The sequence below is a fragment of the Corticium candelabrum genome, chromosome 4 (assembly GCF_963422355.1).
Source record: "Corticium candelabrum chromosome 4, ooCorCand1.1, whole genome shotgun sequence".
Classification (NCBI taxonomy): domain Eukaryota; kingdom Metazoa; phylum Porifera; class Homoscleromorpha; order Homosclerophorida; family Plakinidae; genus Corticium; species Corticium candelabrum.
Window position 1 is genome coordinate 87,608 of NC_085088.1, and position 17,996 is coordinate 105,603.

Genomic DNA, 17,996 nt, shown 5'->3' on the forward strand with positions numbered 1-17,996 from the left:
CGCCACAGATTGCCTTGAGTATTCAGAATGAATCCGCTCACTAATTCATTACTAGAATGAACTGCTCTCCATAAGAAAGAGAGCTGGCTAACACGCAATAGATCTGGAGATTCCCTGATAGGTTCTCCAAGAGTTTCACGCAAGGATGTTCTGTTTAAGACCCCTAGCCCTCTACGATACCCTCTTCTCCACGCTTGATGTAGTAAACGTTTGGTGCTTCCCAGTCCCAAATCCCACAGTTTGCATCCATAGCCCAATACAGGTAACAATACGGAGTACATTATCGTTGTCCATACAGGCGTAAGGGAACCTAGCGTACTGTACGTCTACTGTAGCTGCCAATATATATGTAGGCCACAGGTTACAACACAGGTCTCTTGTCCGCCTTCTCTCGCGAGCTGAATGTTTCACGACACGGTTTGGCGACGCGAGACTGGTCTACCCGCCTCTCTCATTTGCGCATGCTTCAGAAAGTGTCACGTGTAGATCATCATGTCTCTCAAGAAAGAATTTGTTGCTGTTGAGATGCGAGATGCATTTTTTACAGGTGGTTCTGTGCTGTCAATCGGTTGCACCAGTGAGCTGATCTGTCAAAATGGCAGCGTGATGAGTGTGCTGGATATTGAATGTGAGCGAGTGGTAAGAGATCTAGGAAAATCAGACCAGGAAGACGGGACAGACCCTATACTTTGCTTTGCTGTTAGTCCCGACGGCAAACGTGTTGTGGCCGCATATCGCTCATTTCTTTTGAAGCAGTTTGATGTTGAAAACGGAAAATGTGAGAGACAATGGAAGGCTTATACGGGACCCGCCTCGTCTATTGCATTTGACTCGTCATCCACTCTAGTAGCTAGTGGATTTACTGACGGCTTAGTAAGGGTTTGGGATTGTATTCAATGCTACTGGACTCACCATCTCCGAGGTTCTCGTGGTCGAGTTTCTTTGTCTCAGTTTCATCCCATGCAAATGAGACACATGCTCTACACAGCTGCTGATGATTACGTTATCAGAGCATGGGATCTGAAGTCATCTCAGTGTATAACTGTATTTGAAGCTCATTCGAGTTCTGTAACAGCAATATCTTTGTCGATTTCAGGCAACAAGCTTGTTAGCAGTGGAAGAGACAAAATGATTCACATTTGGAACACAAGAAATGGCCAGCTGAAGAATAGTATTCCAGTTATGGAACAGATTGAGGCTTGTCTTGTGGTGCCTCACACATTGCGTTTACCTGGAATGGATGCAGCTTGTCTCACTGAGCTGCAATTTGTTGTCTGTGGAGAGAATGGAAAGCTATCTGTTTGGCAGTCAGATGGAAAATGTTTGTTTTCACAGCAAAGTTTAAAAGATGGAGCATTTGTTACACAACTTTTGCCTCTTTTGCAACATGGCAAAATAGTTACTGTGACTTTTGACCATCGAATTTTAGTTTGGAATTTAGACTTCTCACTTTGTAAGCAGTTTGTCGGTTTCTCTGATGAAATCCTAGATGTTGCTTGTGTTCATAATGGCCAACTCGCTGTGGTCTCCAATAGCAACAATGTTCGCATATCTTCGTTGGGTTCTCTCGGAGTAAAGCTTCTTACTGGTCACAGAGACACTGTCCTTGGATTGGACGTGTCAAGAGATGGTTCACTGATAGCTACGTGCTCTAAGGACAACACAGTGAGAGTTTGGAAACTCAATCAGTCAATTGACTATCTTTGCATTGGTGAAGGTGTTGGTCACACTCGACCTGTTGGTTGTGTAAGTATTTCTAAGTCTTGTTGGTTTTTGGTGAGTGGATCAGAAGACTTCACATTAAAACATTGGGATGCTAAGAGTCTAGAGAAACTACTTGAAAACTCACCAAAAAAGTTAGTATGCAGTTGGACTCAGAAGGCTCATGACAAGGCAATTAATACTGTAGCTGTTTCTCCCAACGACAAGTTGATTGCAACTGGCTCTCAAGATCGAACAGCCAAAGTATGGAGTTCAACAGGCTCCTTGGTGAATACACTACGAGGTCACAAACGTGGAGTATGGTGTGTTTGCTTTTCTCCAGTTGATAAGTGTCTTGCCACATGTTCAGGAGATATGACGATAAAAATCTGGAGCTTGACTGATGCTGTTTGTGTAAAAACATTGGAAGGCCACTCTCAATCAGTGCTACGAGTTCTATTTATTTCTAATGGAATGCAGTTAGTTTCTTGTGGCTCAGATGGTTTAATCAAACTGTGGAATGTGAAAAACAACGAATGTGTGGCTACATTAGACAAACACATAGGCAAAGTGTGGGCTTTAGCTGTCACGGAGGATGGAGATTTTGTAGTGTCCGGTGGATCTGACTCTTTATTGGTCGTGTGGAAAGACTGCACCAAGGAAAGTGAAGATCAGAAGAGAATGGACATTGAAATTGAGACACAGCAAGAACAAGAACTCATTAATCTGTTGCAAAAGAAAGATTACAGTCAAGCTGTACGGCTGTCTTTGTCTCTCGGTCAACCTCGTAGACTCTTCTCTGTTGTGTCATCGATTGTTGACAGTTTGGATGGTAAAACAGAACTAGCTAAATTTGTTGGTTCATTGGCGAAGGATCAATTAGACCAGTTGATATCATACACAGTGACATGGAACATGAACTCAAAGAGCAGTCGAGTATCTCAATCACTCCTTCATCTTATCTTGTGCACTATTAACCCAGACACTCTCATGGAGTTGCCTTCGATGAAGGGCAATCTTGAATCTTTGCTGCCATATACAGAGAGACACATGTCTCGCACAGCTCGAATGATGCAGCAAGCAATGTTTGTGGATTATACATGGCAAATGATGAGAAGTGGGATTGTGGAAAGTGTGTTTGCTGAAGGTGCTATAGAACAAGGAAACGAAATGAGCCAATGGACTGAGGACGATCATGATGAGCTAATCACAGAATCTAGGTGTGATGAAGAGAAACAAGCCACTTCTGCTGTCCTTGGTGTTAGTAGCAATGCATCTGAAGTGATTGGAAAAGATACTACTGATGAACATCAAAATACTGTAGCTAAGCTTACTAGAAAGAAAACCAGAAGAGCAAGAAAACAACATGATTACGATACAAGCACATGCACTGACTTTTCATCTCTACAGAAATCAAAACGGCTTCGCATCAAAACTGATGACTAACAAGCTAATTACAACAGTGTCACGATTGACAGTCACTTGCAGCTTGCTGCTAATTTGTTTCACGTTTTACTAGTCTAGTTCATGAATGGAATGCACCTGCTCTTGTTTACGTACACTAGTGTCTAAATTGTATATGAGAATAACTTAGTGGGATGTCCGTTTGTTGTGCGTACGGTTTGTCGAATTGGGGGCTGCTTACAGCTATTTACATCGCGTTGCGTGTGTTCTCTATTGGGTGCTGGTAGTAACGCTAGCAACAGGTAGGAGTGACCGCGCAAGCGTGTGTCTTACGTTATTCAAAGCCATTCTCTCTATCGTTGTTTTGGTGATGTAATCGATGAACGACTGTTTTTAGAAATCGCTTATATTCCGACAGCGAAGTGTCAACAAGTCATAGTAAATCGGTGGAAGAGAAATGAGTCTGGCAAGCTGGCAGGTTGGCTTGCTAGTCGGCGGTCTCTTGCTCCTCTTGCTCGTTCTTTCTGCTGTCATTGGCGTTGCATGTATGATATTTGTGAGGAGAAGAAACGATGAAACTACCGAGGATGACGAGAGACTGTCGGAAGAAGGGACGGTGTTGCCAAACGGTGGTCACGCCCTTGCTAGAGATGATGTCATGGCTGTTGGTGCGGCATCTAGCGGCTCGCCCACCGAAATGATGACGCCGCTAGTGGCACAAGATAGAGAGACAGATGAACAAGCTTCATCATCTCTATTAGCCGGGAACCCGCTGTACAACCCGCAGGAGTATCTTTACAACTTTGATAATCCAACATATGATACAGAGCATGGATCTCGATATGACGCCTCGGTCAAGATACAGTCAACATACAGAGGCTACCGGTCAGAGTCTAGACAACAGTTGTTGATTAAGAATTTCTAAATTAAAGTTACAGCATAAATTTAGAATCTGTGATCAAGTAAAGAAAATGCAATTAAATAACGGCCATTAGTATTAGCTAAAACAGAACTGGATTTAGTAGCTGTTGTAGATAATCTGGTTATTTTATTGGTCTTTTTAAATTTAAAGTATCCTCTGAGCTGGATTTGTGTTGGGTGACTTTGAGCATTGCTTGGCAACAGTACTTATGGTGCCATTATAGAGTCAAATAAGCCAACAGACAATACAATAAATAAGTCGTTTTAGGTAGCATGTAATGTGTACATTCATTTCTATAGTAAACGTCTGGTGAATACAAACAATTGTGGTGTAGAAAAAGTTGAGAAATGTAGTTATGTATTGTACATGTAGGTGCAAGTTACTAATACTGTGATGTATGCTTCTCATTAGTACCATAAATCGGGTAATATCTGATTGATGTATTCAATGATGGATGATGCAGCATGCTGCATGGAAACTGAGTTTATAGGAAAGTTTAGGTGCTAGTAGTTGTTGCAATCTTGCTAAATCTCAAAAGCATGCTTTCGTTACTTAGTAGAAAATAGTGAGGAGTATTTGGGCTGTGCGTGTCTCTTTATAGTTGAAATATACCGTATGGTCAGTATCTCTTCTTTTTCTATAGTGCCAGACAAAAGTGGAGTGAAGTGAGGACAGCTGTGCTTGTCATTCAGAAATGGGTGAGAGGATTCCTTGCAAGAAGAAGGGTTTATAAATACAAAGTGTCAAAGAGGAAACATCAGCAAGCAAAAGTATATTAGGATATTTATTATTGTTAGAATGTTTATGCAATTATGTTTTATTTTCCAGTTGCAATCTGCTGCAAATATCAAATTGAAGCGACAAAATTCATCAAGAGTTGGTTTACTGAAAGGCAAGCTTGTTTTGATAATAACAATTTATCTGTGGTAATATGCAGTGACTTGTGTTTTTCAGGCTTAGCTTTGTTTGATGTGAAGGTAACATGTGCAATAGCACACGTGCATGCACACACACACACACACACACACACACACACACACACACACACACACACACACACACACACACACACACACACTAAGTGGAGGAGGGTGAGGAGGGGCTAATCAACTAGTAAATATATACAATTAGAAAGGCTAAAATGTAACATGTATGTGACGTCATTGGTCTATTTTGGTGTATTCCGCACCACCCACTTCTGAAGCCAGGCTATGAGCCTGGACTTACCACGACATGTCAGACAGCCGTTCACTCCGTTCGTCAACATCAGCAGATGAGGGCAATTCATCAGTAGATGCACTGTCAGCGAGTGGCTCAAACATAATACGGTTCCACAGATCCAACGTCTTCTGCTGCGTTCAGATGATGATGTCAACGGACTGAGAGATTGCTCTCCTGCGTGCTCCAGCACTTTGCTCAACATAGAATTCGACGACGACGAATCCTCTGAATTGCTTTCCGAATCCCCACGCATAGCAAGGTCGCTTCAACATGCCGTTTCTGAACCACTCGCCATACTAATTAACTGTGACTTGAACTTGCAACCCTGCAAGGTCCCAGATGTTTCCTTTCTCCAAATGCTCTCTCTCGCTCGCTTTCTCTCTCTTACTTACACACACACACACACACACACACACACACACACACACACACACACACACACACACACACACACACACACACACACACACACACACACACACACACACACACACACACACACACACACACACACAAGCTACATTGTTACACTCTGATTAATTTGAGTGTCATTATACAGGCATTGGGATCAGTAGAAGTCAGTAAACTCCATGGGGAAGAAACAGTAAAAGATGCTTTGGGAAGGATGAAAGTAGGGCAAATAATAGTTGCACGTGTGGTATGTTAAAAGATGTATGTTGGCGTTGTCTTGTGAATGTACCAGAAAGAGTATGGAGTTAAAGGAAAATCAAGGATGAAAATTAGTGTCTCTCCTCATGGGTTAAAGCTATTTGATGCAGCATCGATGGTGTGGTAGATAATATTATATTGTACTTTATGGAGACTAATTGTTAACTTGATGGTTTAGACTCAATTGGCTCATATTCGTATAACAACTGTTTCCTACTGTTCTGTTGATTCCAAAACCAACAAAGTGTTTGCTTTTATTCACAACCTGGGTAACAAGGGGAGTAAGGGCATCTGTTATGGTTTTCATTGCATCAACAATGATGTCAGTAACAGTGTGACTGTCAATATGACATGTCAGTGATTGTTCTTTACAAGTGTTGTGTACATGCAGGCTGATAAATTGGCAAAGACAGTTGCTGAGGCTTACCATCTGGTCTTTAAAAGACTGCAGAAAGTCAGAGAGAAGAGACAAGTATAGATTGTGACTTTTGGTTATCAACTGCAGAATTACATTGCTATTTTGTGTGTAAACAACTATTTAGCAACAAAAGATGGCCTCTCTTATGGCATCAAGAGCAGCAGAGGAAGCAAAAAGATTGGAGGTGTGACTGCTGAGATGACATGTAAGATAATCTTTTAACTGCATTTTGTTTCATGCAGGAAGACTTGGATGTCCATTTGGATGAGTTGGAGAATGACTTTGCTGAGTTGGCTCAATTGATGACAAAGGGATCTGTGTCTAATCTTGTGAATGTCTCCAACTTTGGGGAAGCAGCGGATGATGTGCTTGCAGCTTCTTCCTCTCATTTTTCTCTTGACTCTTTGGATGGAGGGAACGTTAATCGAAGTCGGTACACAGGATCTCAATCAACTCTTGATGACTTAGATGATGAGTTTCCTGATCAGCAACTAGGAGAAGCAGTTGACTTTTCTGACTTACAAGATGCTTTTACAAAGTTTGAAATGGCTGGGGTAAAGTAGAGTCATCTCGTTGATCTATTTATTATTAAGTGATGTGCGGTGTACATGTCATTACAGTTGCCAGCATTTGATAATGCCATTGAGCAATTCTTGCAAGGGGACACAAGTGCACTGGACTATGCACAACAACGAGAGCTAGGAATTGGTAAGCATCTGTGATAAGTTTCTCAGTAATGTGAAAAGCCTGGTTCACAATATTGACGCTGACGACGTCAGCATCAGCGTCCGATGTTGACGTTGACTTGTTCACAATATTTGCACAACACGATGCAAAGCACAGATCAGATGGTCCAAAACTTGAGTCGAGTGCACTCAACTTAAAACGAATATGAGTTACTCTTCTGTTGCTTCTTCTACTGTGAAGTAAACGCAAGAGATCGAACAGAAGGAAGAAAACGAAAATGTATTACAAGAATATTGTGATGTTGGCAGGAAGGACAATTTCACTAGGCATTTTCGTTCAGTCCTAGTCTTTTTATCATTCGACCTGATTTGCCAATAACACGGGTACTTTCTTACAGATTCCACCAGCACTTCATCTTTTGCTGTTCCCGAATATGTTTTATTGTGCTTTTGATTAGTTGAAATGATCACGTGCTTGTCGTTGACACCGAGTACTCCCAGTTGTTGACGCTGTAATAGAACTTGGTTCAATTCCAGCATCAATGTCAATGTCGTGACGCCAGAGTCAACGTCAGAGACCCAGTCTTGTTCACAATATTGATGCTGATGTTGACGTGAATGTCAGCATCAATATTGTGAAGCTGGCTTTACTTGCGTTTGTATTTAATTAACTGCATCTCACCTACTTCAGTTTTTAGCTAGCGACAGAAACTCCTTTATCTTGTTCCAGCTACAAGTGTTTGAATGTCATTGTGGGGATAGCTTTGTACTATAAGCGGTGTCAACTATCCATAATAGCGGTTTGCTATGATTGATGGTGCATGAGGGGAATAGCAATGATGGGCGCAGGCTTGCTTGCTTGCTTGTGTGTGTGTGTGTGTGTGTGTGTGTGTGTGTGTGTGTGTGTGTGTGTGTGTGTGTGTGTGTGCGTGTGTGTGTGTGTGTGTGTGTGTGTGTGTGTGCGCGTGCGTGTGTGTGTGTGTGTGTGTGTGTGTGTGCGTGTGTGTGTGTGCGCGCGCTGTTGTTTTCGTTTTATGTAGCACTGTTTCGTTGTGTGTAATAGTTTTTCATCCACTACAGACATTCCTCGAGTCTCTGGTGAGTTGTGAAGACAGGCTCTCCTGTAGAGCTGACCAAAGAAGATCAATTCTCTAACACATGTAGCTATAGAAATAGATAATTGTGACTGCTACTGCATGTATAGCTATAGTGTCGTATAGCATGTGTATACGTGTTTCTATGAGTACAGTTTGTTGTCTTCTTTTTCCTTACTATTACAGCAGACGTCAACTCATGCCCGTCTTGGCTGTTTCCCTCGTATGTCGCTCTGGCTCGAGACCACTTTTCAATTGAATAGCAATCATTCTGTATACCTAAAACTGCACAATCTTTGTCATTTCAGAAGTTAACAATCGCTCTGGCTTCTTTAGTGGGTGGAGACCCGACATACGGGCTATTGAAAACCATGACTCGTGAATTGGCTAAGTTTCTAGGTAAGAAAGAAAGACGGCGCTCAAGCCTTGGGAAAGGAGATGTGAGAGATTCGCTAGGTCTTGCCAAGAATCCTAAGATAGTCTCTTACTTCGCTAGGCACGGTGAGGTTAATTTAATTAATCAACTTGCAGTTGTTGTGTCACGTGGAAATGGTTGTTTCGTATGATGCAGGAGATCGAAAAGTCATCTTTTCAGGTATTGTAATGAAAGTCAACAGGAAGAACAAAATGCAGCAAAGGGTTGCACTGGTGTCAGGTCATGTCAATCAAAATGCAGATGGTGGATTATAATAACAACTAGAATTTTAAAGACTTTTTCTCTGAAAAAAGAAACATATGTAGGGATTGTATAACAGAAACAAGATTTAGATAATATGAACCAAAGCCAGACATCATTAGTGAATCCTTCCAACCCACTAAATGAAAATGTAGAGAATGTGGGGGTTGGAAGGATTCACTAATGATGTCTGGCTTTGGTTCATATTATCTATAGATCTTGTTTCTGTTACTTTTTATACAATCCCTACATCTATTTCTTTTTTCAGAGAAAAAGTTTAAAATTCTATTTTGGTAAGTTTTTATGAGCACAAAAGTGCAACATATAGCTAGGGTGTACATGTCTTCATTAGGGCCTGTAAGCCTTTTACAAGCATGTCTAACATTTAGCACGTTTTCGTTAGCGTTAATTAAACCTATTTATATGTAACAGCTTTCGTTAGACATGATTCAGAGGTAGTTTTTACTCAAGTGGTTTATAGGTCTACGGGGTATACGGTACCATGGTATCCTAGTGCACGTTGCACGGATATGGATCCTAATTTTTAGTGCCTTTGCATTGCTCTTTCTTCTGTGCGTGTATAATTGAATATGCAATGGCAGTTGGAATAGAACTTGGCTTAGTAGTCAAAGCAATGATTATCACATACGGGATATGCGTTGCAAATGTTGAGTTCCCGTATAAACTGCTATGTGTACATAATTATTTGTCAATTTTGCTCCTGTGTGCGACGCAGATTGCAAACAATTTCAGACTAGACCGGACAATGGCAAACATGATCGAATTACACAGTTTTGGTGATAAACTCTCATAAACACGTTTGGCATATCTGATTGGTTCTTCATCCATTGTCTCTGGTTGCCATGGACAAGCAATCGCAAATACTGCTCCGTGATTGGCCCAAACTGTGCAATAGCGTTGATGACGGTCGTTGGATTAAATCTGCTTGAAAGAAACACAATTTTTAATTAGCATTGATTTTGGTTTCTCTAGTCACCAAAAGAATAGAGTTCAGGTAATTCTAAAGCGTTTTCTCAAGTTTCACAGCCGTACCTAACGTACCAAAAGAAATACTCGTGGAGAAGAAGAAGAAAGAAGAAGAACAAAATTGGCGCATGGGCCTCCGAGGCTAGCAACTGTTTCCTAGGTTGTTAGATGATCAGTGACTAAAACTTCTCAAAATCAACGAAATGAAATGTTTGTACATCATGTACTATATCCTATTTTTGTTTTGGTCTTCATTTACTATGTTTTCTAAGTGTGCAAAAAGATGACCACGCCCACAATGCTCCATAACCCCGGCAATCCCTACGTACAGGGTACGATAATAATAATAATAATAATAATAATAATAATAAAGTCACCGCCGTGGCTTAGTGGTTAGCGACAATGGCTACCACTCCATGGTTTGGGGGTTCAAACCCCAGTGACGACAGTAAATTGTGAAACTTGTCTGTCTTTCTTTCTCATGTTTCTCTAGCTTTATCCATGAGACTATGACTCGTTTCAGTCATTGGGGAGTTTCTGTGGTCTGGCGAACGGTCCGTTGACGATGACGTCCAGTGCTTTCCTGGTGGTCATTGATATCCACTAGGCGTGCTGTATCGAGTACGCAGTCACCGTAATGCCTGCAATCTATATCGAATTGGCTAGTCAGTGATCGCCGTATGGACTACACGGAAACATGTACCCCGCTGGGCTCACCTGCCGGGTTGGTGGGTGGCCAGATGGGGTAAAGACCCCACTTGCCCATTATGGAGGGGCATAACGACACATATGCAGTGATGGGGGTAGGGGGTTACAACAGATTGAGTCGACATATCAATCTTGTATTGTGAGGCTGAACTGTTACCTTGCTGACAGTTCTGATCCTTTCATGCAGATGATACAGGAGTGTGACTCTGGAAAATCTTCACACTCGATCAAGCACATGGCTTGTCGGTTTACTGCACAGCTGCGAAGGATTCTTGCTTCGGACGACAAGTCGCAGAGCTTACACAGGAATGCATCCATCTTGGTTGAAGGTGGCTTCGAGCAAGCACCTGAAACAGATGCGAGACATTACCGTACGTGTTGCAGTTCTGTTCGTGTGCGGTCCTGGAGCGGGAAGCCTATGCACGGGCAGTATCGTCGTCTCACTGAGCAACTGCCTGTGGACATGAAAGAGACCTACGGATGGCTAAAGGCAGCGAATCTTCCTGCTGCAACTGAGGGACTGGTTGTTGCTGCTTAAGACCAAGCTCTTCGGACTCGGTACTATGAACGCAAGATTCTACATCGTGATGTCAGTCCTACTTGCCCCATGTGCAGTGTAGGCCTGGAAACAGTCGACCACATTGTGGCAGGCTGTAGTGCTTTGGCACCGATAGACTACACTGATCGACACAATCAGGTGGCATCCATCATTCACTGGGACGTTTGTTGCCATTTTGGGGTTCCAGTGGAGAGCAAATGGTACCGGCGTCATTCTGATAGGCTTGTGGAGACGGATGACATTACTATGATGTGGGATACCAGCATCCCCACTGCCAGGAAGATCAAAGCCAATCATCCAGACATCTGTCTCAGAAATAGGAAGACAAACACTTGTCTTCTTATTGATATCAGCTGTCCTGCTGATGGCAACATTGGCAAGAAACATGCTGAGAAGTTGGTGAAGTACAGCAACTTGCGAGTGGAGATAAGTCTCATGTAGCATTGTCGAACACTGGTGGTTTCGGTGGTCTTGGGAGCTTTGGGCACAGTGCACGCAGGTATTGCACTGTGGCTGGACATTATTCCAGGTCATCACAACCTGCAGCACTTACAGAAAACAGTGCTTCTGAGATCTACTCGGATCCTTCGTAAAGTCATGTCTTCTTTCTAGACAGCCGTGATGGTCTAAGTACTTCTGAAGCAGGGTTTGCTTCCGGTACTTGTAATAGACTTTACAAACCAGACTGATCTGGTTGAGCACGACATCATAATACCGTATGGACTACACGGAAACATGTACCTCGCTGGGCTCACCTGCCGGGTTGGTGGGCGCCCAGATGGGGGTAAAGACCCCACTTGCCCATTATGGAGGGGCATAACGACACATATGTGGCTTCAGTGCACGCAGGTATTGCACGGTGGCTGGACATTATTCCAGGTCATCACAACCTGCAGCACTTACAGAAAACAGTGCTTCTGGGATCTACTCGGATCCTTCGTAAAGTCATGTCTTCTTTCTAGACAGCCGTGATGGTATAAGTACTTCTGAAGCAGGGTTTGCTTCCGGTACTTGTAATAGACTTTACAAACCAGACTGATCTGGTTGAGCACGACACATATGTGGCTTAGTGGTTAGCGACAATGGCTACCACTCCATGGTTTGGGGGTTCAAACCCCAGTGACGACAGTAAATTGTGAAACTTGTCTGTCTTTCTTTCTCATGTTTCTCTAGCTTTATCCATGAGACTATGACTCGTTTCAGTCATTGGGGAGTTTCTGTGGTCTGGCGAACGGTCCGTTGACGATGACGTCCAGTGCTTTCCTGGTGGCTGTTGATATCCACTAGGCGTGCTGTATCGATTACGCGGTCACCGTAATGCCTGCAATCTATATCGAATTGGCTAGTCATTGATTGCCGTATGGACTACACGGAAACATGTACCCCGCTGGGCTCACCTGCCGGGTTGGTGGGCGCCCAGATGGAGGTAAAGACCCCACTTGCCCATTATGGAGGGGCATAACGACACATAAAATAATAATCTCAGAAAACAGTGCTTTTGGGATCTACTCGGATCCTTCGTAAGGTCATATCTTCTTTCTAGACAGTTGTGATGGTCTAAGTACTTCTGAAGTAGGGTTTGCTTCCGGTACTTGTGTGTGTAATAGACTGATCTGGCTGTGCATGACAATATCACCGCCATGCGTAGTGGTTAGCGACAATGGCTACTACTCCATGGTTTGGGGGTTCAAACCCCAGTGACGACAGTAAATAATGAAACTTGTCTGTCTTTCTTACTCACGTTTCTCTAGCTTTGTCCATGAGACTATGACTTGTTTCAGTCGTTGGGGAGTTTCTGTGGTCTGGCGAATGGTCCGTATGATGACGTTCAGTTCTTTTTTGGTGGTCATTGATATCCACTAGGCATGCTGTATCGAGTTTGCGGTCACCGTAATGTCTGCAATCTATATCGAATTGGCTAGTCATTGATCGCCATGTGGGCTACACAGAAATATGTACCCTGCTGGGCTCACCTCCCGTGTTGATGGGTGCCCAGATGTGGATAAAGACCCCACTTGCCCATTATGGAGGGGCATAACAACACATAGACTGATCTGGTTGAGCACGACAAATAATAATAATAATAATAATAATAATAATAATAATAATTGTCACCACCATGGCTTAGTGGTTAGCAACAATGACTACTACTCCATGGTTTGGGGGTTCAAATCCCAGTGACGACAGTAAATTATGAAACTTGTCTGTCTTTCTTTCTCATGTTTCTCTAGCTTTGTCCATGAGACTATGACTCGTTTCAGTTGTTGGGGAGTTTCTGTCGTCTGGTGAACGGTCCATTGACGATGACGTTCAGCGCTTTTCTGATGGTCATTGATATCCACAAAGCACACTGTACCGAGTCTGCAGTCACGGTAGCACATGCAATCTATATCGAATTGGCTAGTCATTGATCGCCATGTGGACTACACAGAAACATGTGCCCTGCTGGGCTTACCTAGCTGCCGGATTGGTGGGCTCTCAGATGGGGGTAAAGACCCATTTGCCCATCATGGAGGGGCATAATGACACACGATAATAACAACAAAATAAAATAATAATATATTTTCCGTCACACAAGCTGTGCAGTTGCCTTTAGTGGCATACAGATTGGACAAACACAGCTAGATAGATAGTAAAAACAAATACACTAAACAGCAAATGAAAAAGAACTAATAAATTAAGTAACACCTTTCTTCAAATCCTTATATGCCCATGCAAATAAGTTCCTACTTCACATCGATTTCTCTCTGTTTACAATCCACAAAAGAGTCCTAACCAAACTGTTTGCAGAGTGTATAGCTCTTTTCATGTCTAACATCTGTAGCTTCAGTACCATTTCTGATGCTTCCACAAATCAGTTTCTAAACCTCATTCGGATTAAATCTCTCATAATTATTTATGCCAAGCCCTCTTCATATCCCTCTTCTATGACCGTTGTAGCTAGGTCTAGCCATATTCCACACATGACATGCATCTATATGTCAATACTGGAAATAGCTGCGTGTCCATGATTTTCCTCCATACATTATCTGACATACACTTTCCATCCTGGCAGGCAACCACTGTATTGAAAGATACTATATTTCACCGAGAACAAGTCTAGGATTACCAGTTGTTCTTTGTTGACGATTAGAAAATATGACTGCTGTAGTCTTTTCATAATTAAAAATCAAACTGTGACTCCTTCAAAATCTTCACAAATATTCGGCACCCTCTGCAATCCAGAAACAGTTGGGGATAACAATGTTATGTCATCCGCATATGCCAGGCACCCAACATAAGCTCCACCTACTCTCGATCCAACTTCATCTTTTCTAGCTGATGTAACATACTGTCAATGTAAACATTGAACAATATTGGCGACAACACATTACCCTGTCTTAGTCCATTCCCTACTCCAAAAGGTTCTATTTAACTCTCATGGTTTGATTAACATATCATGTACATGTATGTATATGTATATATTTTATAGTAGTTATTAAACGATTATTCTAACCTATTTCATTTATAATTATATGCTAGTATAAGTATATACTGTTGCGTACACAGTTTCACAACTTTATCACAAAATGGTAACACACTGTATATACTGTAGATATGTAAGAGCCAATTGCAAGCATAATGGTGACTTAATTCACTATGGATGTCATGTTATACTGACTAGCTTCTGTGCAGTTAATATGACATTGTAACTTTGTATTGTTAGGTAAGAATAATTTCTGAACTAATTATTGTCTGTATACTGCTGCTATGCATTATAGTCTAGTAAAAAATTTTGCAGTCAAGTACTGTTTTGTGGACTTATTTGTCTTTTATTCATGTATTATATATGTGTAGATAATGCTTTGTACAACTTGGAACCCGGCTCTCTTAAATGTAAACGTCGCATTGCTTTCAATAGCATGAGTCACTTGAGTCTCAGCACTCTTCCAGACAACTTTTTTGTTGTTCACGTGCCTGCTGAATACGACTATGTTCTGATCAGTCAAGATAAAGTAGAACTCATCACAAGACTAATGGAGGCATTTGAAGAAGCTATTGAGTCTTCACTAAGAATCAATTTTGAAAACAAGTAATAAGATGTTGTTATGTTGGTCAGTGCTACTATACTTTGTAGTTACCATATACCGGTGCTTTATGTGCATTGCTTGGCTCATTGAATCTTACTAAGGCGTTTACAATCTTACTAGCATTTGCCACTTTTTGTTTTTGATACATTTTTATTTAGGTGTCAGTACAGCAGTCTATCTTGTGCCTATGACAATTTGATGCAAGTTTAAATTACTGTTGTTCTTTCTTATTAGAATAGAATTTCGTATTGATCAAAGTCAATATAGAGAGATCGAGTTTCATCATGCAGAAGGTATGAACTGCAGCTGCATTTGTGTATGTATGAGCTGTGTATATCTTCTGATATTCAATATTGTTACCTGTTGAGTGTGGAAATATAATGAGACAGACAATAGATAGTATAGGGACAAACTAATGCACACAAATAGTATTTAGTCAGACAGACAGACCAATCCAGAACGTTTGCAATATGGCATTAACTAATGAACTGTATTGTATTTGAAAATTGTTGCTCAGGCAGTAGCATTGTATCTTAGTAATTGCAAATGAAGTATACTTATTTAGTTAATCATTTCTGAAGTCAGCTTTTGTAAAGTCTGCAATTGATTTCTTTAGCTAATCCTCAATTGACCGGGTAGACTCACAGTGAATGGATGCTTTTTACTTTGTAGTTAGTAATTAATAGTAAATGACACCATTATGTGGCGTTATGCCCCTCCATGATGGGCAAGTGGGATCTTTACCCTATCTGGGTGCCCACCAACTCAGCAGATGAGCTCAGCAGGGTACATGTTTCTGTGTAGTCTACACGGCGATCAATGACTAGCCAATTCGATATAGATTGCAGGCATTACAGTGACAGGGAACTCGGCACAGCATGCCTAGTGGATATCAATGACCACCAGGAAAGCACTGAACATCATCGTCAATGGACCGTTCGTCAGACCACAGAAACTCCCCAACGACTGAAGCGAGTCATAGTTTCATGGACAAAGCTAGAGAAACATGAGAACGACAGACAGGTTTCATAATTTACTTATGTCACATGATTGGTAGCCATTGTTGCATGGCTGTGACTATCGTATTTCTTTGATTAAATGCTACAGCGTTTATTTTTAAGCTAGGGATTCAACTGTGCCGTTTAATTAAACAAGGGTGGAGTTTGTTCGAGAGCAGCGTTTATTTGTTAGGCAATTTCTGATTTCTGTCCATGCTAGGGTAAGGGTTAGTGTGTATGTATGCTAGCTTACACGCTGTAGGGTTGACACCTTTTCAAGAGAACAACAGACCATACTGATATGCATTTCACACTTTGAGACACCGTGCAGTGAAACAGGTGAAACAGTATCTAGGTAGTCTAAAGAAATGTTTGCCTCACGTTAGCCTTTGAAGAAGTCGTATGATTTTCTTCAAACTTTGAGCTAGATATATTGGGATTTATTAAATGCGGCATTTATTCAAGGGTGGCGTTTAAATTTTATCTGAACTCCCAGGTGCGGCGTTTAATTGAGGGTGGCGTTTAATTGAGGACTGGGTTTAATTGAAGAAATATGGTATTATTTGTCCTCTTCCACCAGATCAGTCTGGTTCGTAAGGCCTCTTGTAAGCACCGGAGGCAAACCCTGCCTCAGAGGTACTTAGACCATCATCACTGTCTAGACAGAAGACATGACTTTACGAAGGATCCGACTGTATCCAAGAAGCAGTTTTTATAAGTGCTGCAGGTTGTGATGACCTGGAATAATCCAGCCACCTTGCAATACGTACTGTACTGTACATGCACTGTGCCAATGCTCCCAACACCACTGGAACAACCACTGTCTGACACTGCCACGTGCGGCTTACCTTCACCCGCAAGTCACTGTATTTCGTCCACTTCTCAGCCTGTTTCCTGGCAATGTTGCCATCAGCAGGACAGCTGATATCAATAAGAAGACAAGTGTTTGTCTTCCTATTTCTGAAACAGATGTCAGGACAATTGGCACCGATCTTCCTATCAGTAAGGATGGCTGTATCCCACATCATGGCGATGCCGTCTGTCTTCACAAGCCTATCAGGTGGATGCCGGTACCATCTGTTCTCCGCTGGAACCTTAAAATAACGACAAATGTTCCAGTGGATAATGGAGGCCACCTGATTGTGTCGATCAGTGTAGTAGTATTATTATGTGTCGTTATGCCCCTCCATGATGGAAAGTGGGGTCTTTACCCCCATCTGGGCACCCACCAACCCGGCAGGTGAACCCAGCAGGGTACATGTTTCTGTGTAGTCCACACGGCGATCAATGACTAGCCAATTTGATATAGATTGCAGGCATTACGGTGACCGCGAACATCAGGACAGCACACCTAGTGGATATCAATGACCACCAGGAAAGCACTGAACGTCATCGTCAATGGACTGTTCGCCAGACCACAGAAACTACCCAACGACTGAAACAAGTCAGTCTCATGGATAAAGCTAGAGAAACATGAGAAAGAAAGACAGACAAGTTTCATAATTTACTGTTGTCACTCGGGTTTGAACCCCCAAACCATGGAGTAGTAGCCATTGTCGCTAACCACTATTATTAGTATTTTATTATTATTATTATTATTATTTATTATATGACAAATGTTAGCATAGCATTAGCAATCTCAATCGGTCATCTAATGAAAAAGTGAAACTGAAGTGTTGCTGTTTGTTCATACAGAAGGCATTACAACTCAGATATTTTCTAAGAAGAAACGCTGATGGTTCACACCAAGACAATGAGTTTTTCTTTCTCCCAACACCTAATACCTATTAATTCATCAATCATCCAATGGATGTCTATGTACATGTACAGTGACAGCTAGCTTAGTGCTCTAATTGCAAGAATGTAGCAACTGTTGATAGCAA

The 17,996-nt window shown here is 41.9% G+C and overlaps 3 protein-coding genes across 4 annotated transcripts; all 3 read left to right on the forward strand.

Annotated features, from left to right (window-relative positions):
• Window positions 1–487: 487 nt before the first annotated feature.
• Window positions 488–3,348, forward strand: LOC134178962 (transducin beta-like protein 3). The gene has a single exon (XM_062645873.1). It carries the CDS (start codon window positions 493–495, stop codon window positions 3,145–3,147), a length of 2,655 nt encoding a protein of 884 aa, XP_062501857.1. The 5' UTR covers window positions 488–492; the 3' UTR covers window positions 3,148–3,348.
• A 98-nt stretch (window positions 3,349–3,446) lies between these two features.
• On the forward strand, window positions 3,447–8,382 carry LOC134178752 (low density lipoprotein receptor adapter protein 1-like). Its single transcript, XM_062645641.1, has 12 exons — window positions 3,447–3,990; window positions 4,671–4,797; window positions 4,856–4,919; window positions 4,982–5,004; window positions 5,808–5,879; window positions 5,952–6,035; window positions 6,096–6,239; window positions 6,309–6,389; window positions 6,460–6,519; window positions 6,578–6,889; window positions 6,956–7,043; window positions 8,102–8,382. The coding sequence occupies exons 1-12, from the start codon at window positions 3,563–3,565 to the stop codon at window positions 8,128–8,130; spliced, it is 1,512 nt and encodes a 503-aa protein (XP_062501625.1). The 5' UTR covers window positions 3,447–3,562; the 3' UTR covers window positions 8,131–8,382.
• A 69-nt stretch (window positions 8,383–8,451) lies between these two features.
• On the forward strand, window positions 8,452–17,946 carry LOC134178757 (myosin heavy chain IB-like). Of its 2 annotated transcripts, none has more exons than XM_062645645.1 (5): window positions 8,452–8,616; window positions 8,687–8,794; window positions 14,883–15,117; window positions 15,350–15,408; window positions 17,809–17,946. In XM_062645645.1, exons 1-5 carry the CDS (start codon window positions 8,487–8,489, stop codon window positions 17,847–17,849), a joined length of 573 nt encoding a protein of 190 aa, XP_062501629.1. In that variant the 5' UTR covers window positions 8,452–8,486; the 3' UTR covers window positions 17,850–17,946. The 2 variants fall into 2 exon arrangements, with proteins under 2 accessions (XP_062501629.1, XP_062501631.1); XM_062645647.1 differs by having other exon boundaries at window positions 8,687–8,770.
• Window positions 17,947–17,996: the final 50 nt, after the last annotated feature.